Source organism: Trichechus manatus, unplaced genomic scaffold (genome assembly GCF_000243295.1).
Source record: "Trichechus manatus latirostris isolate Lorelei unplaced genomic scaffold, TriManLat1.0 scaffold00032, whole genome shotgun sequence".
Taxonomy (NCBI): domain Eukaryota; kingdom Metazoa; phylum Chordata; class Mammalia; order Sirenia; family Trichechidae; genus Trichechus; species Trichechus manatus.
Genome location: NW_004443968.1, coordinates 5,123,882 through 5,151,854, shown reverse-complemented (window position 1 = coordinate 5,151,854; position 27,973 = coordinate 5,123,882). Strand labels below are relative to the sequence as shown.

The window sequence follows — 27,973 nt, the reverse complement described above, 5'->3', positions numbered from 1 at the left end:
TTATGTTGAGGTGTAATCCATACTGAAGGCTGTGGTCTTTGATCTTCATCAGTAAGTGCTTCAAGTCCTCTTCACTTTCAGCAAGCAGGGTTGTGTCATCTGCATATCACAGGTTGTTAATATAAGAAGTAGTGGGTCTAGTTTAGGAATCCAAAGAAGAAAGGTAGGATGACTATTGTTTAAAAGATATAGAAAGCAATCGGTCTAAATGAGAATAAAAAATCAGTGTTCCATTACTCAGGTAACCAATTTTAAATAATCTAACAGTCCTTTTCTTTTTTATGTTTCCTTTCTAAGAAGTGTACTTATTTTCTTTAAAAACAAATTCTGTATTTTACTTTTGAAATGAGGCTAAGGCTGGGCTGCTTAACTGTTTGTGTTGACGCAATGGATTTTTTTTTTTTTTTCTCCTTCTTATATTCCATCAGCTGCCCATGTCTTAGGTTGGGTTCTCTGGGAAACAGACTATGAGACAGAGGTTTGTAGAAATGAGGTTTATTGGGAATTGCTTTCAAAACAAGGCCTGTAAGGGAGTGATGGAAGCAGAACTGGGCAGAGGGAGAAGTTCAACTGTGATGCAGTCATAGCAGAAGACTCAGCCAACCCTATGGGGAGCTATAGAATTTGGATGGCTCTTCAGAGTTCCCGTGAATTGATGCAAGGGGTACCAGACTTTGGACCCCCCTACTGATCAGTCTTTGAATGCATGCTGACCTCAGGGAGGGTTATGGGTAAGGTAGCTACCTCTAGTAGAAGATAATTCCATAGGAGAAACTCACCTGTGAGCTTTTGGCAGCAAAACTCCCAGAAGTTGAGGAAACAAGTTCCTTGGTCTTGAAAGAGGTAAGATGGGCATCACACCATAGCATTCACTACAGCTTGATATTGAATTATTTTAGTTTATGTCATTTTTAAGATATTATTTTCTTATTAAATTTTTTTTATTTTTTAAAGACTTTCTAACTACCTTCTCTTCTTTTACAGTGAAGAAATAAATGCTTTCTTCTCCATGTCACTGAACTCATTCACCTCTTATTCATTTTTATCTATTGCTTGGAATCCATTCAATTTTTATTTTTGAAAGCATTCTTCTAGGTGCCTATTGATTTAATTAAGACCAGTTGCCTTCTAGGACTCTTCTCTCTCACCCTTTCTCTTTTCATTGGACTATGAGGTATATTAGTTTTCTATAGCTGCTTTAACAAATTACTACAAATTTAGTGGCTTAAAACAAGAACCATGTATTATGTCACAGTTCTGTATTCAGAAGTCTGGATACAATGCGGCTCAATTGAATCCTCAGCTTAGGGTCTCAGAAGGATGAAATCAAGATGTTGGCAGGGCTGCACGGTCCTTTCTGGATGCTCTGAGGATGAATTCGCTTCCATGATTACTCAGTTTGTTCATAAAATTCAGTTCCATGCTTTTGTAGGACTGAGATCCCATTTCATTGCTGGCTGCTGGCCTGGGGTGGTTCTCAACTTCCTGAAGGTGCCTGCATTCATTGATTTGTGGCTCCCTTGCTTCACCTTCAAAGCCAACAATGGTAGATCGAGTCCTTCTTATGCACCGAATCTCTCTGACCTCTCCTGTTTTATTTCTTCAGCCTCTAGGTATAGGAAGTTCTCTGCTTTTAAGGGCTCATGTGATTAGATTGGGCCCATCCAGATAAACCAGGATAATCTTCTTATTTTAAGGTTATTTTTGCGTTCCATCAACTCATACTGAAAGGGGCTGTGTGGGAAAGAGGCCGCATAGGTCTGGCTCACTATTATTACTCTCTATTGCTAACCCCCCGCATTATCTCATGATCTTTTCTTTTCCTCCTGTTCTAGTCTCTATAAAAAGTTTAAGATTAACCAGTGTTACTCCTTGGAGGGTGGAGGAAAAAATTGATAATGATCTAGGAATGAAAAACCAAACAAAGCACCTGTCTTGTGACATGAAAACCAGAATGTTGCCAGATAATCCCCAAAAATGCCAGTAAAAGATTAATTCATCTGAGACGTGACCACCTCAAGAAGGAACTAACATAAACTTCTAAGACCCATAATCCTGTCCCTATTAAGCCTTCAGTGTGTCTCCAGTTAGGGAGACGGGTTTTTGGAGGAAATCTATTCTCCTCTGTCTCCTATATATTGCTATATAATAAAATTCTTACTGCTCATCTCACCTGTCTCAGAATTGGCTATTGTGGTAGGCGGCTCCAATCTGCATTACTGCAGTAACAATAGCAACCCCACATTACAGAGTAGAACTGCCCCATAGGGTTTTCTTGTCTGTAATCTTTACGAAAGCAGATCACTAGGTCTTTGTCCCGAGAAGCAGCTGGGTAGGTTTGAATCACCGTTTTGGTTAGCAGCTCAGTGCTTAACCTTTACACCACTGTCATGGATTGAATTATGTCCCCCAAAAAAATATGTATATCAATTTGTCTGGGCCATGATTCCCAGTATTGTGTGGTTGTCCTCCATTTTGTGATTGTAATGTTATGTTAAAGAAAATTACAGTGGGACTGTGACATCCTTGCTAAGGTCACATCCCTAATCCAATGCAAACGGAGTTTCCCTGGAGTGTGGCCTGCACCACCTTTTATCTTACAAGACATAAAAGGAAAGGGAAGCAAGCAGAGAATTGGGGACCTCATACCACCAAGAAAGCAGCACTGGGAGCAGAATGCATCCTTTGGACCCAGGGTCCCTGCGCCTGAGAAGCTCTTCGACCAGGGGAAGATTGATCACAAGGACCTTCCTCCAGAACCAATAGAGAGAGAAAGCCTTCCCCTGGAGCTGATGCCCTGGATTTGGACTTGTAGCCTACTAGACTGTGACAGAATGAATTTCTCCTTGTTAAAGACATCCACTTGTGGTATTTCTGTTATAGCTGCACTAGATGACTAAGACAACCACCCTATTCTGGTATGACTTCATTAACATAACAAAAGAAACCCTATTTCCAAATGGGGTCATATTTACATGCATAGGGGTGAGAACTTCAAAGTAACTTTTTTGGGGACCCAGTTTAATCCATAACATGGACCTATTAAATAAATCCTCCATATTTTTCCAAATTTTCAATGTTTTTGTCTGAATATTTTTATTACAGTGGTGTCATACAATATTTGTCCTTTTGTGATTGATTTATTTCACTCAGCATAATGTCCTCTAGATTCATCTATATTATGAGATGTTTCAAGGATTCATCATTATTATTATTGTATATATGTACCACAATTTACCCATTCATCCATTGGTGGACATTTAGGTTGTTTCTATCTTTTTGCTAATGTGAATAATGCAGCATTTGATGGAATACCAATTGAGATGTTTCAAGAAATGGATGCAGCACTGGAAGTGCTCACTTATCTATGCCAAGAAATTTGGAAGACAGCTACCAGGCCAACCGACTGGAAGAGATCCATATTTATGCCTATTCCAAAGAAAGGTGATCCCACAGAATGCAGAAATTATCGAACAATATCATTAATATCACACACAAGTAAAATCTCGCTGAAGATCATTCAAAGGCAGTTGCAGCAGTACATCCACAGGGAACTGCCAGAAATTCAAGCTAGATTCAGAAGAGCACGTGGAACCACAGAAATCGTTGCTGATGTCAGATGGATCCTGGCTGAAAACAGAGAATACCAGAAAAATGTTTACCTATGTTTTATTGACTATGCAAAGGCATTCGACTGTGTGGATCATAACAAGTTATGGACAACACTGTGAAGAATGAGAATTCTAGAACACTTAACTGTGCTCAGGAGGAAGCTGTACATAGATCAAGAGGCAGTCGTTTGAACAGAACAAGGGGATTGAGTGGTTTAAAGTCAAGAAAGGTGTGTGTCACGGTTGTATCCTTTCATTGTATTTATTCAATCTGTACGCTAAGCAAATAATCTGAGAAGCTGGCCTACAGGAAAGAGAATGAGGCATCAGGATTGGAGGAAGACTCATTAACAACCTGCGATATGCAGATGACACAACCTTGCTTGCTGAAAGTGAAGAGGACTTGAAGCACTTACTGATGAAGACCAAAGACCACAGCCTTCAGTATGGATTACACCTCAACATAAAAAAAATAAAAATCCTCACAACTGGACCAATAAGCAACATCATGATAAATGGAGAAAAGATTGAAGCTGTCAAGGATTTCATTTTACTTGGATCCATGATCCATGTCCATGGAAGCAGCAGTCAAGAAATCAAGTGATGCATTGCATTAGGCAAATCTGCTATAAAAGATCTCTTTAAAGTACTGAAAAGCAAAGATGTCACTTTAAGGACTAAAGTGCACGTGACCCAAGCCATGGTGTTTTTAATTGTCTCATATGCTTGTGAAAGCTGGGCAATGAATAAGGAAAAATGAAGTAGAATCGATGCCTTTGAATTATGGGGTTGGCAAAGAATATTAATCTACCATGGATGTCAGAAGAACAAACAGATCTGTCTTGTAAGAAGTACAACCAGAATGCTCCTTGGAAGCAAGGATGGTGAGACTACGTCTCACATACTTTGGACACGTTATCAGGAGGGATCAGTCCTTGAAGAAGGACATCATGCTTGGTAGAGTAGAGGGTCATCAAAAAAGAGGAAGACATCATGCTTGGTAGAGTAAGGGTCATCAAAAAAGAGGAAGACCCTCAACGAGATGGATTGACACAGTGGCTGCAACAATCGGTTCAAGCATGTTTGTGAGGATGGTGAAGACCAGGCAGTGTTTTGTTCTGTTGTACATAAGGTTGCTATCAGTCTGAACCAACTCGACAGCACCTAACAACAACACTGCTTATTTATTCTCCCTTGCCTCCCTACCTATCCCCTGGTAACCATCAAAGAATGTTTCTTTCTGTGTGTAAACCTATTCTTGACTTTTTATAATAGTGGCATCATATAGTATTTGTCCTTTTGGTATTGACTTATTTCACTCAGCAGTGTCCTCTAGATGCATCCATATTGTGAGATGCTTCAAGGATTTATCATTGTTTATTGTTGCATAGTATTCCATTGTATATATGTTCCACAATTTATCCATTCATCTATTGTTTCCATCTTTTCACTAATGTGAATAATGCAGCAATGAACACGGGTGTGCATATGTCTATTCATGTCATAGCTCTTACTTCTTTAGGATATATACCTACGAGTGGGATTACTGGATCATATGGTATTTGTATTTCTAGCTTTCTAAGGAAGCACTATACCATTTTCCATAATGGTTGTACCATTTTACAGTCCCACCAGCAGTGTATAAAAGTTCCAATCTCCTCAAATCCATGCCAGCGTTTGCTGTTTTGTTTTTTGATTAGTGCCATTATTGCTGACATGAGATGGTATCTCATGGTAGTTTTGATTTGCATCTCTAATGGCTAATGATGGCATTTCTGCATGTGTTCGTTAGCTGCCTGAATGTCTTCTTTGGTGAAGTGTCTGTTCATGTCCTTTGCCCATTTTTTGATTGGATTGTTTGTCTTTTTGTTGTTGAGGTGTTGAAATTTTCCATATTTTTTAGATATTAGACCCTTTTCATATATGTCGTTGCTAAAGACTTTTTCCCAGGCTGTAGGTTCTCTTTTTACTCTTTTGGTAAAGTTATCTAGTTTATCTTCTGCTGTTGGTGCCTTTTTAGTTATGTTTGACAGTCTATTTATGCCATAAATTAGAACCCCTAGCTTTGTCCCTATGTTTTCTTCCATGAGCTTTATAGTTTTAGGTTTAACATTTAAGTCTTTCATCCATTTTGAGTTAGTTTTTGTGTATGGTGTGAGATATGGATTGTTTCATTTTTCTGCAAATGGATATTGAGTTTGTCAGTACCATTTGTTAAAGAGACTATCTCTTCCCCCATTTAATGAGCTTTGGCCCTTTGTCGGAGATCAGCTGTCCTTAGCTGGATGGTTTTATTTCTGGATTCTCAATTCTGTTCGATTGGTCTATGTGTCTGTTGTTGTAGCAATACCAGCCTGTTCTAACTACTGTGGCTGTACAGTAGGTTCTGAGATTGGGAAGTGTGAGGCCTCCTATTTTGTTCTTCTTTTTCAATAATGCTTTAGCATTAGTCTCTCTTTCCTTTCCATATAAAGTTACCAAACCCATTGCCGTTGAGTCAATTCTGACTCATAGTGACCCTACAGGACAGAGTAGAACTGCCCCATAGGGTTTCTAAGGAGTGATGGTGGATTTATACTGCCGCCCTTTTGATTAGCAGTCAAGCTCTCAACCACTGCACTGCTTTATATCATAACGTTTAAAAATTTATTTTCTCTCCTCCTTACTCACACACTCCCTCCTAGGCTTTTATTCATGTTTACGAGATTTTCAGTTTAGCTCGGTACTCTTCACAGGAAGATTCTATGCACTGCAGCAAATATTTTTTATGCATTATACATTGTATGTGTTGTTAGCTACCATTGAGTTCACGCCGAACTCACAGGGACACCATGTACAACGGGATCTGACCATTATGATCCATAGAGTTTTCGTTGGCCGATTTTTCAGAAGTAGATCACCGGGCCTTTCTGCCTAGTCTGTCTTAGCCTGGAAGCTTGGCTGAAACCTGTACAGCATCATAGGAACACACGTCTCCATTAACAGACATGTGGTGACTGTGCTTGAGGTGCATTGGCCAGGAATCTAACCCGGTCTCCCTTCAATGGTGAGAGTCTTATGACCGCATTCAGTTAGTGCTAGGGTGCTAGGAATAGAGTTAAATGGAAGATACAATTTTGGCCTTCAAGAAATTTAGCATAGTAGGGAAGATGAAGAAGTACACACACTACCCAAATAAGCATCAAGAAACTTGGTTTGGTAGTGAAGATAACATCATATGTATGTACAGTTTACAGCAATGGAAAATAATAAAAGACATAAGCAAACAAATCCTTTCAAGGAGTTCAAAGGAGGAAGAGAGGAGAGGAGAGGTTTAAGTACAGCTTCAATACAACTCTGTGATTATTCATAGCACCTGCTATGAAATCACTAGGACAAATGTAAGGGGGAAAAAATGCAGATTTATATCTACTGGAATCAGAATGGGGGGGAAAGGAGGCATTTAAGTACAGGTTTTACACTCCCTAGATCTTGGGCCATTCAAAATTTTAGAACATAGTGGGGCCAAGTTTCGCATACCTGGTCACCCAGCCGCTCCCTTTAACTAGCTGGGAACAGCTTGCAACGTGACTCTTGCCTTCCCTTCTTCTGAGCTAGCTCGTCTCCAGACATCAACCAGCCCACATCACTAAGCCCTCCCAGCGTAAACGGAGGATCACCCACCCGCCAGCTGAAACACCACACACAAAATGAGCTCCGGGCCCCGCAAAGGATTCCGGGAAAAAGCATCTGGCCAATCGAAAGGGCCAACGGAGCAGCTGTAGAGGCGAGCAAGGACGTTTCTTTGTTTGACGCTAAATCTGTCCAATGAGAACACAGAGTCAGTGCCGCCCCCACCCTAATGGGCAGGACATTAGTCATTTTCAACCAATCCAACTCAGGAGTGTTGTGTTGCGGGAGTTTCTTGACGCCGCTGAGGCCGTTGGTGTCTGTTGAACGTGCTTTCCAAGTCGGGCTGCGTTGGTAGGGGGTTAAACTCGTTTTTGAGAGGAACGTCTCTGTCCGAAGAGAAAATGAGTTTAGCTCTGAGGTCGGTAATGAGGAGGCAATGCTCTCCACACCCCGGAGCGGGACCCTGGGGTGGGCGTGTGGGTGTGTGGAAAAGCAGTTTGGGACCGGGGGCGGGGACGGAACCTCGGCCAAATTTCCCGGCCTCGGAACCCTTACGCTGGGAGCCCTTGGTGTCCCGTAGGTGTTGAGTCCCTTGTGTACCGGCTAAGGTGATTACTTCTGTCAGCCCGTTTGGGTTTTGGACTGCCAAAAAGGCAGCTGTTGTTTCTGCGATCGAGGAGGGAGTGAAATATCGCGAGGTTTCTACTCTGGGCGTTCCAGCGAGAAACCAGGCCGTTCCGCATCCCTTTTCCAGGTCCTAGTTCCCAACCTCCGGCTCCGACCTCATTTGTTAAGTTGCTAACGTAATCACTCGGTTATAAATTTTGAGAGTAACACAGAACTTCTTGCTTGTCTTCCCTTTGCGGTATAACTGGAGACCCATTTTAGTGACTGGCAATATCTGTTTTGGCTTTCTTTTAAGTTTTTTGCGCTTGTTTCCCTCTCAGTTCCAGCCCTTAACCTTCCCTCTCCACTTGCTTCCCCCTCCACCAACCCCATCTAGACATTTTATCTGAAAAATATCCATGTATTTACGCCACGGTAAAAGATGAAGTTTTCTGCTAATGGGCAGTTATGGTATTCTTGGATTGGGTCAGTTGTCGGTCGGTTGCAGACTTGTCTTCTTGGAATCTTGGGACGGTAATTACTGACCCTGGGAATGTCTAAGCTTCTGTGAAGTCAGGTCTCCTGTGAAAGAAAGACCTTCCTTAGCTTTGTCATGCTTCACCTCCTTGTCAGTTTCTAGCCATCTCTCTTTTTTTTTTTTTAATTTTTTTGCTGTGGATTTCAGAGACCAAGCTTCAAGTGCAAATAAATAACCAGTTCTAATAAAATCAACTGGATTTTACATTTTAAAGTATTATATGATTTTTCTGTCTTTCAAAACTTGTTTTTATACATGTGTTGCAGCCCCATTTGAAAATTGGACCACGTTAAGATTGGCACCTCTTAAGGCATTTCTGGCTTTTGAAATAAATTTTTCTTTTATTTTCCTTTAAGCTTTTCCACAATTTGTTATGAGAAATTATAGTTTGCATGCTAAGTGAGACTAGAAAATCACTGACACTCCATGTTATCAGAAAGAATTAATACAGTATTATGTACTTTTTCTTTTTGGCATTCAATATTTGATATGTTTACATTCAATATTTTGGTTGATTTGTTAATAACAATGGATTAAATCACAAATAAAGTGCCAAACTCTTAGGAATGTGTAATTTAAAAACATTTTGAACCTACAGTGCCAAAATACTTTGTATGTTAATTGATAAATTACATTTTTTTTGGTAGTAATTTTTAGGACTTAATTATAAGCACTATCACAAGTAAATCAAGTATATAGTGATTTCATCAAATATGAATTTTACTTGGAGGTTTTTTTGGCTGTATATTGTAGGATGATATGAAGAATAAGTTTGAGCACTTTATTTTTTTTTGTTTGGAGTTTCTGACATAAAAGTAACGTTTCTTAGTCACAGTTCTTGTTTTTCCACAGTAGTATTATAATGGGAATTAACACAAAACTAGGAGGACGGAAAGTACGTCCTTATTTTCTTTTAAAAACCTGTAATACTCTATCAAGTTTTGGGAAGGGGCAAATTTACAGAAGCTTAGAGTATGGAATGGACAGGGTTCATGTAAGGAAAATTTCTTTTTTTCTCCAGAACACTTCCTTTTTAGAAAAATTATTTGGGTAATTTTTTTGTTGCATTTTTGTGGTCTTAATCATTTAGAGTCATAAGAGAATAGGATTAGAGTGGACTAATGACTTTTTTTTTTCCATTTCATAGAAATGAGCTTGTAGTAGACAAAACAAAGAGAAAAAAACGAAGAGAACTCTCTGAGGAACAGAAGCAAGAAATTAAAGATGCTTTTGAACTATTTGATACAGACAAAGATGAAGCAATAGATTATCATGAGTTAAAGGTAGTAGTATACTTTAAAATATGTATTTCTCTGTTATAATGATTTGCATGATTGATAGTTGCATAAAAATACGTTTTTAAATATTTTTACTAAACTGATTTTGGGAATATGAAACAATTTTAAGCATTCACAGTAAAGTGCTATAATAAAACTGAATGCTGCCTCTTACATATCTTTTAGAAAATCTTTTTTACATGTTAAAATGGGTTTTAAATAGTATTTTAAGCAGTATTTGAAGCCTTCCATATATTCGTATGGAAGGTACTTATTTTTCATTCATGTAATTAAAAGATGTTAATTTATGGGATTTAAACAGTTCTTACTATATTCTTACTTTTTTTTTTTTCTGGTGACTCATTCTTTTTTCAGTGTTGTCTTTTAATTTTAACATGTTGTTTACAAGGTTTTAACCTACTCTCTCTGATGCAACCAATGTATGTGATATCTGATGTTGACACAGTGTTAATGGGGAAAAATGTCAACTTTAAGGCCTAGAATTATTTATAAACATACATACAAGGGGAAATTGGTGGATTTTTTTTTTATTACTATGGTAAATATATATGCAACAAAACATTTGCTATTTCAACAATATTTACATGTACAGTTCAGTGACATTATGTTCATCATGTTCAACTATCACCCTTATCTGTTCCCAAATTATAGAGAAAGGTAGTTTTTGGGGTGATTTCTAGTAGCCTTCATAAGTATGTGAATATAAATGTTTATTTGGTAGTTTTAATTGTGGTAACTTTGTAAGGGATTTTTAAGCACAAGAATTCTGAGTAGGGGAAAGAACTATGCAGTGACAGGATAGAATGTATAAAAGCAATACTAGGCCTGTAAGTCTGACTTTCTCAATCTTGAAGTCCTCTTTACCTCTCTTCCTACAGCTTTTTTTAGTTACCCACATTTGATCATTTCTTTCATTCTTGCTATTCCTCTCTTGATTTGGGATCTTATTTCATATTTGGAGCTTCCTAAATTGTTTCTTCACTTGTAGTTCACCTTGCCACACTACCATTAATTTCGTCTTTCTAAAATTCTTTTTCTGTATAAATCTTTGGTGCACACTGCATGAAGTTTAGATTCCTTTGCTCTCTAGTGAATATTCTCTACACTTTTACTACCACCTATTTTTCTCATTTACTAACTGCTTTTTCTTCTGCCTGAACATTTCCCATTCAGGTCAGGTAAGCAACCCTGCTCATTGTCTCTCAACTCTTCTTTGCTTTGGTGTCTGTTTTAATAATAGTCATCCTTTTCTAAATGCTGTTCTACCCCTCTTCATCCATGCATCAGGGAACAGCTTAAATCTCTAAATAAGACTTTTTTAACCGGTATCATGTCTCTCCTTCTTTGTTACTAGTAACAAGATAACTTCTTTCTCTGAACTCAGGATACTGGACTATTTACTTGATAACTGTTCATGTAGGATCTGATGGTAGTTCTTATTTAATGTGTTCATCTTCTGTTGTATAACTTTTTAATATTTATGCCATGTCTTTTTCCTATTTAGGTTATTAATCCCTTGCCAACAGATTGCTTGTTAAAATTATTTGTACACTGAACTAAGTCAGTGCCTTGGATACTGTATTATATAAGTACATGTTGATTCATTTGTCATTTAAAAACAATAAATGACAGATTTTCCATTTAACATCAGTAGTAACGAACAATTACAATAATTTTTTTTGAGACATAAAACATGCAAAAGAATTATAGGTTTTATTAGTGTGATATCATCTCTTAAGATGTAAAAACTTATTTAAGAATTAGAAATCACTTCTTTTGTAAAGACTGCTTTATAATTTGCTCTTCCCTTTTAATCCAAAAGGTGGCAATGAGAGCCTTGGGGTTTGATGTAAAAAAGGCCGATGTACTGAAGATTCTTAAAGATTATGACAGAGAAGCCACAGGGAAAATCACCTTTGAAGATTTTAATGAAGTTGGTGTGTATCCTAATAGTTTTTGTAATCAGCAGTTGTAAGGAAATTATCTGGTTAATATCAGTATTCTTTATTTATTTATTCTCTAGGTTATGGAATTTTTTTTATAGGACATTGCTGTGTAATGTGGCACTTGTTCAGGTATTTATTTTTTGTTGCTCTTTTTTCTTATTTCTGAGGAAAAATAATATTTATAGCTTTGCTGTGATATTTATAATTTTTTCTTTTATAGTTTTGTTCTGAAGATTATAACCAAGGAATTATTTTGTAGCTTTTCACGGAAAGATGTCTTTGCAAGTAATGCATATTTACATTATAAAACTAAAAGGGTGATCAAAAAATTTTTCTCAGTAAAGTAGAAAATTTGGTGTCCCGTTGTTTGTAAAATATTTCCCAAAACCTTTCTGGTATGTGATTTTTGTTGGCAAAGTGGGTGAAGAAACTAGTAGCAGTTGGTATCTTTTACTGTAAATGAAGCTTGTGTCTTCAGGTTGACAAAGTTTATGAGGAAATACATTCTCTGGATGACCTTGATCTCTCGGAATAAGGAAATCCTTATTAGAGGTGGGATTAGAGAGGGGATTGTAGTAAGGGAGGAGTTGGCTGACTAGAAGCAAGAGACAACATTTTAGAACAACCAACTGACGATAATGCGTCATGGGCTTAATTTGGTTGAATTTCTATATATTTGATTTTAATGAATTCTTTCTCAAAAGAGGATTCAGAAAGGCAAAACATTGCTATTGTAACTTGAGTATATTGCTTAGAGTATTATACATAGAATGTATAAATATTCAGATCCGTTTTACTGTGTTTTCTAAACCAGTGTCATCGCTTTATATAGGTCAGTGTATAAGCATATTATATAGTTATTAGATATATTTAAAAAATATGGGAACAAATTCAATTATACACATATAAACACTCCGCTTGTTTTAAATATTCAGCAAGAGGCAGTATGAGAGAGTCAAAACAAAAAGATAATTAATGGACGAAGAGATTCATGTCATTAGTAAATTTTTTTTTAATTTGAAACTTCAGATGAAAAGGAGGATGAAGGGAAGGGAAGGAATAAACCGAAAAGAGAAAGAATCCGCAGCACAGAAAATTTCCAGTTTATGAACTAAGGGATTACTGTTTAAAGAGGCAGCTTGGTCTTTTGGGAGCATGTTCATTGTATCCTCTTAATTTATATTTACTTGAGAGAGCCACTTTTATTCTCCCATTGTGGAAGCTCTCCAGGGGTTTACAGTCATAGCATTCCAAGTTTCAACTTGGATTTTTTATTTATAGAATTTAGTGGAAATGGTACTATTAGGATAGAGCTATAATTCAGGTACATTTAGTATAGTGTAGTGGTTTAGCATGGACTACCCTAGAACTAGGTTACCTGAATTCAGATACTACTGGATTTGCTGCTTACTAGCTGTAACTTGGTCGTTTACTTTTCTGTGCCTCATTTTCCTCAACTATAAAATGGGAATAGTTATACTATCTCATAGGGTTCTTGTGAGGATTAAATAAGTTAATAATGTATAAAGTGCTTAGAAAAGGACCTACCTTGTACATACTGAAAAAAAAAACCAAACACACCTGTTGCTGTCGTGTTGATTCCGACTCATAGCGACCCTTCAGAACAGAGTAGAACTGCCCCGTAGAGTTTCCAAGGAGCAGCTGGTGGATTCATACTGCTCTCCTTTTGTTTTGGTTAGCAGCCTAGCTCTTAACTAATGCTCCACCTTGTGCATAGTAAGCGTTGTTTGTTCTTATTCTTATTGCTTTAAAAGTAGTCTTTTCATTTTTTTTTAGGGTGACTGGAAAGCATTTTCACTGGACATAAAAGGCTTTCTACTCTTGAGTTTTTTATATTTTTATTATTTTTTATAGTTGCAGGCTTTTTTAAGTACGGTATCATTGTAATTATTACTTTTGGCAGACGCATCGAATTTTAAGAGAATACAATTTTTAAATTGTGATTTTAGGAATAGTTGAGATCAGAGTCCCATGCGACCTCTAGCTTTCCCTGCCACCCATCTTCTCTGTTAGCAGTTGAGCAAAAATACTGGGTTCTTTTGGAGTAAATGGCTCTGGCTAAACTTAAGCTGTGACTCAAAGATCAACTTTAGACAGGCTCAGCACATACTTCAGCTGTCTTAAGGCTACCTGTTGAGAATACCAATTTCAAATAAAACTTTATTACAAATTGGAAATCAAGCAGTCAAGAACTGTGTATTCTCCCCATTTGATAATTATTTTGAGTAGTAACTGACCACAGATGAACGTATGTTTCATACTTTGGAACAAGTGGCTCCAGATCAAAACATTTGAGTCTTTAGTTTTATGTGGTTTTTGGAAATAATTACTAAGCATACTGTCCCCCAGGTATATCTGGATGAATAAGTCTGGCATTTAAAACTGGATTCCTCCTAAAGCTTGAAAAAAAGTATTAACAATATATTTAATAATAAGTTTAGAATAAAAACCTGAGGCTAGTGAGTAACAGGTGCTTTAGGAATTGCCGCCTTTAAAGTACAACCATGGTAAGTCAGATGTTTGTACTCCATCTATTTTTGGCGTGTATTACTTATTTAATTGCCTATTTAGAATAGAATATTATATTATTATTTCGATTTTGCTTATTTAACAGACATTAGCTGAATTTTTTGCTAATTTAACAGACATTTGAATTTTTGTTGTTAGGTACTGTACTAGGGTGAGGGAGGGGAATTACTTAAAGGTTACTAAGCGGTTCTTCTTTTAGGGAATTTGCAATTTAAATACAGGTGAGAACAAACTGTGATACCATGTAGTAAATTGTAATTTTATCTAGGGCAAGAACTACAGCCCTTGGGCCAGATCTAGGCTGCCTACTGTACACAGCCACACACATTCATTTATGCTGCTTTGGTGCTACAGTGGCAGAGTTAAGTAGTTGCCACAGAGACCTTATAGCCCACAAAGCCTGAATACTTACTATCTGGTCCTTTGCAGGAAATAGTTGTCAACGCCTGGTCTAGAGGAATTGAGGAAGACTTCACAGAGAGGATTTTTAATTTAGGTTTCTGGACATAAGAATAGGATTTCATCCCAAGGAGAAGATTGCATGAGTAGAGAAAGGCGGCATCCCAGTCATAGAAAAAGCAACAACAGAGTGGTAATAGAAGTTTAGGGTGTTTGGGGAACGTTAGGTAGTGCCCTGTGGCTAGGGGATAGGGAAATGGCTGGAAAAGTTGGGGATCTCTCCAGATAGATAAAATCTTGCATACTGTACAGAATTTGGACTTTGGTCAGCAGATCACTGATAGTTTTTAAGGAAGAGAATATGACATGTTTTATTGGTAACGATAGTATTGAACATTGGTTGGAGGAAGGAGACTAAAGGCAGGGAATAACAGGCTTTAGGTTGAGGATGGTGTGGGTGAAATGAAAAGGAATACATTTAAGAGTAAAATAGGTAGTGTCCGCAGGACTATAAGGCCTAATCACTGATTAGGTTTATGGGATTAAAAATGATTCAGACTTTTCAGTCATGGGAAACTAGCTATTATACTGGGGTGAGGAGGTGGAGGAGTCAGTGGCAGCTACCTTGGTGATAATGGGAGTTTAGATTCCAGCGTGTTGAGTTTAAAGTAACTGGTATGTTTGGATAGAAACTTCCAGAGGACAGTTAGAAATACAGTTGAAGCCCTGTTTCCTAGCATTGTCGTTAATGACTTCTTACTTACTTTAACTGTGATATTTTAAAATTTGATATATTTCTTAACTGATTTTTATAATGTGTAAGGTCCAATCATTTTGATGAAACGCATGTATGTTATTATAATTAAATCATTCGAAAATAAAGTTATGTTAACAGAGTTTGGAGTTTTGTGAAATAGATGTAATCCATCTTAACTGCTTGTACGTCAAATGGCTTATTTTTATTGAAAAAAAAGTATTATAATTAAATTCTACTTAATAGAACAGGAATAGGACATGAAAGCATGGAGGAGAGTCACCATAAAGTTATATATTGTTTAATGCTTTAACTGTCCAGATTATAGGGACGTATAGTTCTCAAGAAAAGCTGTATTCTAAGGCAGAGTATTGATAAAAAATTACACATAGTCTGAAATAACTAGCACAAATAAAGCACCAGTGGGATAAAAATTTATACATCTTGGAGCCCCATCTGTTCTCCAGATCACCCTGTTGCTTCTTTAAGTACATTAATACTTACAGCAAGCTGCTTTTTTGGTTCACCTGTCATGTAAATTATTTAATTGGTGAAGAAAATTTCTTAACACTTTTTTTTCCCTGTCCTGCTTTTTTGTTGGGACTAAATTCAAAATAAGTTGAGTATGAGCCACAGAGTTAAGTGTAGTATTTTATTTTGGTTTTATGGCTGTATATATGCCAACTCATTTTTGACTGAATATTTATGAGCCTTGATGATTTGCATACTTATAGTAATATATTTCAATTAGTTACTTGGAAGACTTTTTGGATAAAATTAATGCTTAAAAGAAGATAGAGTATATGTATAGATAATATAACTTTAGCTTCAATAGATGCTTATTCTAAAACTTAAAATCTAATAGCAGTAAAAAAACAATAGCTTATTGGACCCTTAAATTTTAATTTTTCCTGTTGGTTTCATTTAATGTTCAGATACCATTTACAAACAGTTGTAAGTTTTTCATGCTTCTGTAAACCTAACAGGACTGAGTTATTTTTAATGGCACAGTGAAAGTCATAAATACTTTGTCTTGTAGTGCTAGACCAGCATGTAGACTTACTTCAGGAATGTTTATTTAGATATTTTCAGAATTTTATCTAGTAAGTTAAAAAATTTTTAAGCTACAGATTTTGCCTCAGTTTGTATTGTGGTTATTAATGAAAGACAGTAGTAATGCAAAAATATTCTTAAGCTTACCTGTTTTATTATTATCATCATATAGTACTGTATTTAGTGTATTAAACTATTGCCAAAGAACACATTCAGGCAGCTAACAGACACATGAGGAAATACTTGTGATCATTAGCCGTTAGAGAAACGCAAATCAAAACTACAATGAAATAATACCACCTCACCCCAACATTACTGGCACTAATCAAAAGACCCAGAAAATAAATGTTGGAGAGATTGCAGGGAGATTGGAACTCTTATGCACTGCTGGTGCAAATGTAAAACGGTATAACCACTATGGAAAATGATATGGTGCCTCCTAAAAAAGAAGTATGGTAGAAATACCATACGATCCAGCTATCCAACTCCTAGGAGTATATCCTAGAGAAATAAGAGCTGTGACATGAATAGACATATGCATGCCCATTTCATTGCAGCACTGTTCACAATAGCAAAAAGATGGAAACAATCTAAGTGCCCATCAGCAGATGAATGGATAAACAAGTTATAGTAGATGCATACAATGGAATACCATCCAACAATAAAGAATAATGATGAATCCATGAGGCATCTCACAACATGGATGAATCCAGAGGGCATTAATGCTGAGTGAAGTAAGTCAAATCACAGATGGACAAATAATGTATGAGACTACTATCATAAAAACCCAAGAAAAGATTTACACACAGGAAAAAAACGATCTTTGATGGTTATGAGGGAGGGGAGCTGTGGGGAGGGGATATCACTAACTAGATAGTAAACAAGTGTTAACGTTGGTGAAGGGAAAGACAACACACAGTATAGGGGAAGTCAGCACAGCTTGACCAAGGCAAAGTCATAGAAACTTCCAAAAAACATCCAGACACGTTGAGGGACCAAGTCACTAGGGCTGAGGATCATGGTCTGAAGGACATCTAGGTTAATCAGCATAATATAGTTCATAAAATGTTCTACGTATTACTTTGGTGAGTAGCGTCTGGGGTCTAAAAAGCTTGTGAGTGGCTAAGATACATCTATTGGTTTCATTCTGTCTAAAGCAAAGGAGAGTGAAGAAAACCAAAGTCACAAGGAAAATACTAGTCCCGAGGCAAAGGACTAATGAACCACATGAACTACAGCCTCCACCAGCCTGAATCCAGAAGAACTAGATGGTGCCAGCTACCACCACCGACTGCTCTGAGAGGGATCACAGTAGAGAGTCCCGGACAGAGTGCTAGAAGAATGTAGAACAAAATTCAAATTCACAAAAAAAGACTAGACTTTCTGGTCTGACAGAGACTGGAGGAACCCCTGAGACTGTAGCTCCCGGACATCCTGCTAACTCAGAACTGAAGTCACTCCTGAAGTCTACCTTTCAGCCAAAGATTAGACAGGCCTATAAACAAACAGTGACACGTGAGGAATGTGCTTCTTAGTTCAGTCAAGTGTACGACATCAGATGGGCAACTCCGGTCCAAACGTGAAGACAAGAAGGCAGGAAGGGACAGGAAAACTGGACGGATGGACACGGGAACCCGGGGTGTAAGGGGAAAGGGGGTTGCAACCAATGTCACAGAACAATTTGGTTATAAGTTTTTGAATGAACGAGAAACTGATTTGTGCTGTAAACTTTGATCTAAAGCACAATAAAATAGAAAAAAGATTGCTATCAAGGTCTGAAATTCATGTTTATTTTCAGTTAGTTGTCTGAGAGTTATCTTGCAGAACAAAATGAATGACTTTAGAGAGACTTAATTCCCAGAGTTTTTTTTTTTTTGACTTTCTTACTACAGTCAGATTCAATCCTTTTAACTGTTTTCCATACTTTGGAAAACCAAGAGGTTCTTCCATCCATAAAGCACGAAGATATCGTTGGAATTTCTATGTACTCTCTGCGATTGTGCCTATATCAGTGATGTCATTGTGTTTTGTTAATTTGTCAATTTGTTTGTTTTTAAGTTGGATTAACTGAGAGGAATAAGTGTTAGTATAAGTTTAACCAGCAGACAGTTTTTATCTAGTTACTTCTGATTTTTTTGTTGGTATGTCATCTCTGCAACTAGGTTACAAATGCCTAGACGTGTGCTGAATGTCAATGAAGCATAGTTCAGTTCTTAATAATAGTAAACTTTAAGTAAGTATGGTATGTGTATGTATGTAAAACTTTTTATTTTGACTTTGTGATAGAAATAGTTTTCCTTACTCTTTTAATAGGATAAATTATTGTAAAGGTTAAAGTTTTAAATATGGTTTTGGTCTCTGTAATTTCAGGGTTATCTCTTTGGGTTTTTGGGCTCCAGTTTGTCATTATTTCTCATCTGACGTTTAGTAGATTTCACAGATGATTGTTTTTTTTTGATTATGCAGGTTTTTCTTTTTCTATTTTTTTTTTTTTAAATAGTGACAGATTGGATATTAGAAAGAGATCCACATGAAGAAATATTGAAGGCCTTTAAACTATTTGATGATGATGATTCAGGTAAAATAAGCTTGAGGAATTTACGACGTGTTGCCCGAGAACTGGGTGAAAACATGAGTGATGAAGAACTTCGGGCTATGATAGAAGAATTTGATAAAGATGGTGATGGAGAAAGTAAGTTTTGAATAAAACATTTTCTAAGTGTTCCTGATGCTATACATTTAGGAAATTTTTTTAAAACCAAATGATTTTCAAGACCCTTTGCAAAAACTCTCTTTTCACTTGGTGGTGGTGATCTTGTAATGGGCTTTTTAGCATGAACATTTTATGTATTCAATTTAGAATAAAGGAGATCTTTAAAACCAGTTGTACAGATTGTAATATGAGATTCCACACTTCAAGAAGGTAGTTATTTGTCTCTGAAGGTGAAACATCACCAACATTTCAGTCACTCAGTAAAACTTTAGTCTTTAATGTCTTATTCTCCGTCAGCCTACATGCATTTCTACACTATTACTAAGTTTTGTTGATTCTACCCTTCAGATGTTTTGAATCTATTTTATTTCTTTGTTTACTGCTGCTGTTGTAGTTCTGGTCCTCATTTCTTGCTAGAAGTGTTAACAATAGCCACATTTATTCTTTGTTTGGATGCCTACCCTCATATCCTATGTGCTGACTGGGGATACAACAGCGAAAAAAGCAGATGTGGTCCCTGCCTTCATGGAGTTTACAGTACAGTAGTAGCCTCCTAATTTGTGCCAGTAAACCACTAATCTCTTCTCTCTTAATTTTACTGAGAGCATGTTTTTTCCTAAAATAAAGGGCTGATGATGTCATTTCCTTTTTCAAACACTTTACATAGTAAAGCTCAAAGCCTTCTGTGATCTGCCCTATCTTAAGTATAGTTTTATTTCCCACTGCATTCTTCCACTTTTCTACTTTAACCCTTACCTTCCATATGTAAACACTTTGACAAAACACTCTGTCCTGAAAACATTTTTTTATGCTGTGCCTTTCTTCACGTTCCTTAATTCTAGAATGACCTAATTGCCATTTTTTTTCTTTGTCTGCTAAAATGTTAATCATTCTCCCAGGTGCATTTTAAGCACCGTCTTTTTCTCAGAAGTTTTTCCCAGTGGTTTCTGTTGGTGTGAATTATGAGACATCCATTGAGGGCCCATAGCATTTAGACAAACAAACTGTTTAAATACTTTCATCCTTTGCCCTCTGTTACATACATGTCTACCTCTCCAGTTGTATTTTAAGTCCCTTAAAAGCTGTATGGAATCATATAGTAGGAAAGGACGGTATAGGAAGACTTGAGGCTTTGGAATTATACACACCTGGCTTTGAATTGAATCTCTGTCATTCCTTTAATTGCTGTGTGGTTTTTAGTAAGTTTTCAACTTAAGTCCCATCTTCCCCCTTTGTAAAAATGAGGATGGTAACATCTTCCAGGGTGGTTGTGAGCATTGATTGAAGATATTTGAAGGTGATAGCATTAAATATAAGCTTGTTTTCTTTTTCTTTCATATTTACTCATTTTGTATTTCCCTGTATTTTCTTGAACATAGTGAGTGTTCTACTGTTTCTTGACTTAAAGCCCTGAGCAGGAATATGTGTTACAGTAGGTATATGTACCAACTATACAGATTAAAAAAGCCAGGTACTGTCCAATCGATTCCAACTCATGACAGCCCTGCATGTGTCAGAGTAGAAGTCCATAGAGTTTTCACTAGCTGAATTTTAAGAAGTAGATCACTAGGCCTTTCCATTAGCAGCCGAGCACATTGACTGCTTGCACCACGTGGAAATTCCACACATACACACGTTATCTGTCATCAGGTCAGCCCCTGACTCATGGTGACCCCAGTCACAACAGAATGAAACACTGCCAGTTGTGATCCATAGGGTTTTCATTGGCTTATTTTTGGAAGTAGATTGCCAGGCCCTTAGAAATACATACTTTAATAAGGAGATAAGACAGTAACAAGTTATCAGTTCAGAGTGAAGATTGTGGTTGGGAATTGTACATTATTGTGATTTCTCGCTATATATGACTCTTATGAGCACTATAAAGCTTTTTCTGTTTTATACTAGCTCCTTGCAGGTATTGGTGTTAATTACTCATATTTAAAAAAAAAAAAAATGATAACTGAAACCAGAGGAAATGTAAATGATTTCCTGAGCTGTTACTCTAATATTCGTACTTAGAATCCAGTCTTCACTTTTTTTCTAAATCTTCTCTAAACCAACACCGCCCCCCCCCCCAAGAAAAAAAACCAAACAACCCAGTTACTGTTGAGTTGATTCTGACTCATGGCAACCACGTGTGTCAGAGTAGAATTGTGCTGTATAGGGTTTTCAGTGGCTGATTTTTCGGACGTAGATCGCCAAGCCTTTCTTCTGAGATGCTTTTGGATGGATTCAAACCTCCAACCTTTTGGTTAGCAGCTGAACATGTTAACCACTTGTAATACCCAGGTACTCCAAGTCTTCCCTACCTGTTGGTTATACATCTTTAAGGGAATTCTTTTCTCTAAAGACACCCTCTTTAGTGGCATAGAGAATCATGATATGTCTATTTTATAAATCTTTTAACAATAGTTACTATGTGTGAGTCAAAAGATGAGAGTTATTAACAGGTTTTTTTGGTCCCTGTACTAGGTACATGTGAATTAGATTTTGGTTATTGCTTCATTTGACATTAGGAAAAAAAAAAAAAATCGATTAGGAAGCTGCCTCTTAAGTTCAGAGTTGATGTGAAAGTTTTTAGAAAATGTATTCATTTCTTGCATTCTCTGTTAGGCTGCTGTATCTGTGGCTTAGGTGATTCTCAGAGTTCATACCTGTGCTCCATTGCTTAGCGATTTATATCCTTAAAACATTTCTGCTCTCCCTGCTAGCATTGTTCCATTTTAAGTCATTGTGCAACTGTTGCTTGGGTATCTGCTGTTATTTATTGAAGTGACTAACAGACAGAATAACATTTTTTCTCTTTTTCCGAGTGATTGATTAGAAATCAAATACATCTGTCAAGTAGTCTTTTTATTTTTAAGATTTGTTTCTTTTGGGGGAGGAGTGAAGAAGGAGGGTGGTTTTATCAGATTAGTCCAATCCAGTAGTTCCTAATCTCGGCTGTGGCTTTCTAGGGATAGGGGACTTCTGAGATATTCCAGGGGGTCTGGGAATTCATGTATGCATGAAATATTGTCTATAGACCATATGTACTTGACAAATTGACATTTTTCATAATTCATAGTAGCTACTTGTCATTATATATTTTCTCTGAGATACACTAAGTATAGCTGTTGTGGCGCTTCCAAAAAATTGTTTGTTGTTGAAAAGGCATTCTCATATTCAGAAACAATCAGAACCACAGTTTTAATCCATTTAGTCTGGCTTTAGAATATTGCCTTAACTTAAATGGATCTCTCTGTAGCTGTATGTAAACCTGCCCATTTTGACAAAGCAGGAAATTAAATTTCATAATAATGTATTTCCTTAATTACTTAATTTGGATTCTTGGGGCTGTAAATGAAATTTTGTCCATAGATATAAACTAATTTCTTGTATGTGAAACTGGTAAAAGATCTCAATCCTTTCTTTTTTTTGACTTTAGAAATTCTTCAGTCTTTATGAATTTTTCAAACTGTTCTATATCTAAGAGTAGTGAAAATGTTTTATTTATTATGTATATAGAATAATAAACATGGTGAATGATGAGTTAAAAGAAGATATCAAACCAAGATATAATTAAATCTATGGCAATGATATAGAAAAAATACTCCCTCCTCCCCAGATAGATAAAACAGTAAATGTTTTTGGAAACATGAAGGCAGCATTTAAGAAGCCAAAATGGATCATCTTTTAAAATAATGATGCTAATAGTTAACAATAATTTAGCAGTTACTGTGTGTTAGATACTGTGCTTAGCATGTTACACTGTGGATTATGTCACTTAATTTTCATAATAGCTTGTACAAAGTAGATACAGTAGTATTCCTATACATGCATAGGATAGATGCAGATAGATGAAGAAACCAAGACTATGAGAGATTAATAACCTAAGGTGATCGTACAGCTAATACATGGCAGAGCCAGAACTCAAAATTCAGATATGTATAATTACAGAGTACTTGTTTTTAACCATAACATTGTACTGCGTCTTAGGCTATAAAGTATCAGTTGGGTTTCTGTGTTTATGGATTTTTTAAAAAATACATGCCATTATAAGAAGCAGTGTGTTAGCAAAATATTCAGCTGGCATGTTTGATGCTAAAATTTGTTTCCTCCCTTCTGAAACCAGATGGTTTCTAAGGTACTTAATCTACTTAATTCTCTAAAATTCTTTATTTTTGTGACTTGTAACAAGATCTACCCTGTGAAATGGTTGATTTATGTAAATTTTGTTAAAGAAGGCAGTGTAGAAGGAAATGAAATGTCACTTATTTGATTCAGTAAACATTTTATTAGATGCCTATTTATGCTAAGTATTGTGCTAGATTTATTAGATACAGTAACTTGATAATATAGATACTGTTGATAGAGAAGGGGTTATAAAACTGAATGCACAAAGACATTACAGATTCTGTTAATTGTCTGAAGGGCTTTTTCTAGTAAAAGAGCTAGCTTAATTTTCTCAGACACTTTCTTCCTTTATGCTTTCCGTTTTTTGGACTTAAGTATTCTGTTTGTAGGTATGAAATCATGAAATAGTTTTAAAAATATTTTTGTGATGTTATTATAATTTAAAGTATACGTTTATATATGTATATATACACACACACGTAGCTAATGTTTCAGTGGTTTTATAACTTTATATATGAAGCTTAATTTGAAATTCGAGTATTGAAATTTTACAGATTGAGGGAAGAAAGATCTAGATCTCCAACCACCATAAGTACTTTTCAGACTTCACATATTTTATTTATGGCTTCTCTTATTGTTAAGATGATTTATAGTTAAATTATTCTAAGGCTGCTTTTATGTTATTTTCCTTAAGAACATTCTCTTGCTTCCTGTTTTGTTCTAGTGCCTTAGTTTAGACTGACTAAATCAGGAGTTCTTAAATTAACCTCCACATGGGTTAAATGTTTAAAACTTTGACATATTTAAATTTATTTTTGGGGGGAGAGAAAAGGAGTCATAACTTTCATAAGATATTCAGACGTGTCTTACTACAAAGGAACTTTACTCCGATTTATAAGGTCCTTGAAAGTATAAGAGTGTTGTAAGTTTTGTATTCTGTTTTTACCATGCCTTTTACAGTGTTTGGTAGATGTTTAATATCAAATGCATGGATTCATGGTTCTCTGTCAGCTTCTGGACAGCTCATTCTTCTTACTCCTTATAGCTGATTTTTGCCAGGCATTGCACTGTTTTTTCTCTAACTATGATCTTGTTGGTGTTCTCCCAGTACAGCTCTCTTTCCAACCTCTGTCAAATCAAATCCTTTATTTTGGAGCCCAAGTCAAGACTTATCTTTACTTAAACTTTTCTTATCAATAATAACTTTTCCCATTATGAAGTTTTTTCAACACTGATTTGTGGTTTTTATTTTAATAGTTCATGCTTTGTGTTATACAGCAGGTGTCTATGTCATGTATAAAACATGACTAACATAATTACTGAAACCGTTTTTCTGTGTGGCTTCTGAAACTGGTGTTTTGTTTTTTTTTTTAATTCCTTACATACATGTTTTATCTTCTCATCATTTTTAAATTGGTTTAATTTTTCTGTCTTTTCATTATGAATATTCTCAAACAGAGAGAAAAATTGTTAGACTAGTACAGTGAACACCAGTGTACCTTGTACCTAGATTCAATAATTGTTAACATTTTACCGTGTTTGCTTTATCTATGGTGTTGCCTGTATTTTTTTGAACCATTTGAAAATAAGTTGCTTGTATCATGACCCTTGGCCCCCTGATATTTTAGCTTGCATCTACTAAGAATGTTTTCTGTCATAACCATGATGCCATTGTCACACCTAAGAAAATAATAGTAATTTTGTAAGATCTAATATCTTCCTCATTTCAATTTTAAGATATTCCGGAATAGGAACCCTGGGTCCGTTTTGGTATGTAACACAACACCTAGTATGGTGTTGGGCATTCAGTAAACATTTAAAAATATTTGAATCAATGGAGTTTTTTCTGTATTTGCATTTAGGGTATTTAAGAGTTAGAAACAACCTGAAAAATTATCTGGTAATTCAGTGATTTTCAGATGAAGAAAACGAGATGCAGAACTGTTTTGTGTAAGCACTGTGACTGGAATCCTGGTCTCTCTCTAATTTCTCAGTGCAGTGTTCTTTACCATTATCAAACTCATAATTTATAACTTGTGCCTTGTTAAAGTATATATTGAATCTTGGGGTTCATAACTTGTGCCTTGTTAAAGTATATATTGAATCTTGGGGTCATGAACTTCACTGTTTTACAAAAGGAAGCATTCTTTTCTGAACACTTTTACTAGTAATTGGTGTGAGTGCACATATGTTATATGTGTGTGTTGGTTTTTAAAAATTAAATTTAATAAGATTATCTCCTATTTAAGATTGCTGTCTTAAACATCATGCTTTATAAATTTGAAGTTCTTACTGAATTTTATTTACAATTTTGGTAAACTATTAGTCTTTTTATCAGTAATTATTATGTTTATATTTAATAGTTGCTGTATTACCTTTGTAACTCAGATTAATTCTGTACATCTTTTTTATTGCCATTTCCATTGATACTTTTTGTTTTGAGGTATGCTGACCTGGTTTTGATTATTTTTTCTTTAAAGCAGATTTTTTAAATATATAAGAGTTCAAAAACATTTTTTTCTAATGTTAATATATCTTCATTATTTAGAATTCCACTTTATATGCATGATATGTTCAAAGTTAAAAAGAAGGGGTTTGCTAAATGAACTGGTATATAAAGAGGATTGGTTAACCATTAAAATTTTCAAGCTCTTTAAAGCATTTTAGCAAGGACATGTGTACAAACTTCTGTACGTTTGAAGTTTTTGTTACACATGTCCTTTACCTAGTTAGTATTACAGAATAATAATTTATATGCTGTTTGTCACATTTTATATATTTTTGTATTAACAGAGATCTGTGTAATAAACATATTTAACTTCCTGGTAAAGAAGTAAAATCCAAAAGCCATGTCTTAATTTATTAATTCTGAATAATATAAGATTGAAAAAATCATTAGTGCAATACGGTAGTAGTAGTCTCTTAACAAATGATATTTGTGTATGACTGTTACACTTTTTTTCTTACCACAGTAAATCAAGAGGAGTTCATTGCTATTATGACTGGTGACATTTAAGCAATTAGAAGAATAATCACTAAGAATGTTGCAGTTACCATCATATCTATTTTTGTGCCTGGAGCCATGTTAAAAAAGAAACCAACCTTGTTCTTTTTTCCAAAAGGACCAAAAATAAGAATCTTACGTATTTGTATTTTACCACTGTTAAGTTTCTTTGTATAAACCATTGTTAGTACTCAAATAGTTCAGTTTTGTATTTATAATATAGCTTTTATATAAAGTTTAAACAATTAAATCGTGTTACAGATTCTTCTTTGAAGGTTTTTAACTTAACGTTAGTAGTTACTTTTGGTGTACAAGTTTTTCAGACTTCCATTAATAAAATGTTTAGTAGTACTTTAAAGTTCATTAAATATGTTTTATTTTGATTCCTAATGTCTTTTGAGCCTCAAGGTATCTTTCTTAAATCTTTTCTCCTTACAGTGTTACTGGTTTTTGAAACAAAAATTGAAATACAAATAATAGAAAAGCACATTTTTCTATTGCCTAAGATCTCATCAAGTTTGATATTCTGTTTTTCAATACAGGATGACTCAGTATGGGCATGATTCCTTTTTTAAGAGCCATATCGTTCAGTTTGGAGGGAAAAAATATTGTGCATATAGATCCATTTGCCATCATGTATTATGTCCTATATCTCATTTGTTAATGTCAGTTATGACAGTAAAATCTGGATATTCCCTTCTTAAACTAATTGAATGAATACAGTTTGAATCACCTAACTTCTTGACAGAGTGAAAGATTTAAATTTTGGAATTTTGATCTGCTAAGATAATTGTCACTCAATTAAATGTCACAGTGGTTAAAATAGAAAATTGTAAGCTACAGAAACAAAGGTTATGTTTTACCTATATAGAGGAACATTTTTTGATTCACTGGGAAACAGTAGACAGACTTTTCAGGTATTGGTGGGCTCTTCTGCCTTGTAGGAGTATGTTAGTGAGGAACATGAGGTTTATGGGAGATAAATCATAGGGAAACAGTACCTATTCCGATCCTTCAATAATAAGCTGGGGGTATGGGCTCTCCCAATAAGAGAGTTAGGTTATCTATTTCAGTGATCTTCCCTTAGACTTCATGTTTTAAAGTGCAGTATAATTTGAGGCAGTTTAACTGTTGTGAGCTTCCCAGAGTATTACATAAAAAGTTTTCCACTCAAAATTTAAGAAAATTCAGTAGGAAATAATACAACAGTGGTGACATTTCAAATAGTTTTCTAGAAAGCAAGCTAATTGTGAGCCTAGAATAAGACTTCAATTTTGAATGTGAAATCAGTGTTTGCAGTAGTAATAATATCCAGGTCGAGTGGATTTGAAATTTAAAAGTCACCCTTATTGATGAATTGCTATCTGTCATGATCACAAAATATATTAATTTCCAGCAAAATGAGGACTACAAATAAAACGCATAAAATCTAGGCTTGCTAGTCATCTACCACTTTATTGGAGCAATATTCCAAGCTACTTTTTGTCACAGAGAGTTGAGGCTATGGTCTCAACTCCGTAAGTCATCTGATGATAGTCTCTGGAAGTAAATTCTATTGGAGGTTTATTAATGGTGTGTGTGTGTGTTTAATTTTATTGTGGTGACAATATACATAACAAAATACACCATCTCAATTTCTACATGTACAGTTCAGTAACATTGATTACATTCTTCAAGTTGTGCAACCATTCTTCCTATCCTTTTCCAAATCATTACACTACCATTAACATAAATTCAATGCTTCCTAAGCAGAAACCCCCTCTTTCTCCCCCC

General features: G+C 35.6%; 1 protein-coding gene across 2 annotated transcripts; it reads left to right on the top strand.

Annotated features, from left to right (window-relative positions):
* The first annotated feature begins 7,496 nt into the window (after window positions 1–7,496).
* On the top strand, window positions 7,497–26,545 carry CETN3 (centrin 3). 2 transcript variants are annotated; one of them, XM_023730098.1, is made up of 6 exons: window positions 7,497–7,641; window positions 9,515–9,650; window positions 11,488–11,602; window positions 18,868–19,059; window positions 24,934–24,966; window positions 26,169–26,450. In XM_023730098.1, exons 1-5 carry the CDS (start codon window positions 7,625–7,627, stop codon window positions 24,945–24,947), a joined length of 474 nt encoding a protein of 157 aa, XP_023585866.1. In that variant the 5' UTR covers window positions 7,497–7,624; the 3' UTR covers window positions 24,948–24,966; window positions 26,169–26,450. The 2 variants fall into 2 exon arrangements, with proteins under 2 accessions (XP_023585866.1, XP_004375077.1); XM_004375020.3 differs by lacking the exon at window positions 24,934–24,966 and having other exon boundaries at window positions 26,169–26,545.
* The last annotated feature ends 1,428 nt before the right edge of the window (window positions 26,546–27,973 follow it).

What these genes read in the sequence shown, in the direction of transcription:
- CETN3 (XM_004375020.3), top strand. An exon ending in TAGATTATCATGAGTTAAAG is followed by an intron (nt 9,651 to 11,487) that starts GTAGTAGTATAC and finishes TTAATCCAAAAG; the next exon opens with GTGGCAATGAGAGCCTTGGG. An exon ending in TGAAGATTTTAATGAAGTTG is followed by an intron (nt 11,603 to 18,867) that starts GTGTGTATCCTA and finishes TTTTTTAAATAG; the next exon opens with TGACAGATTGGATATTAGAA.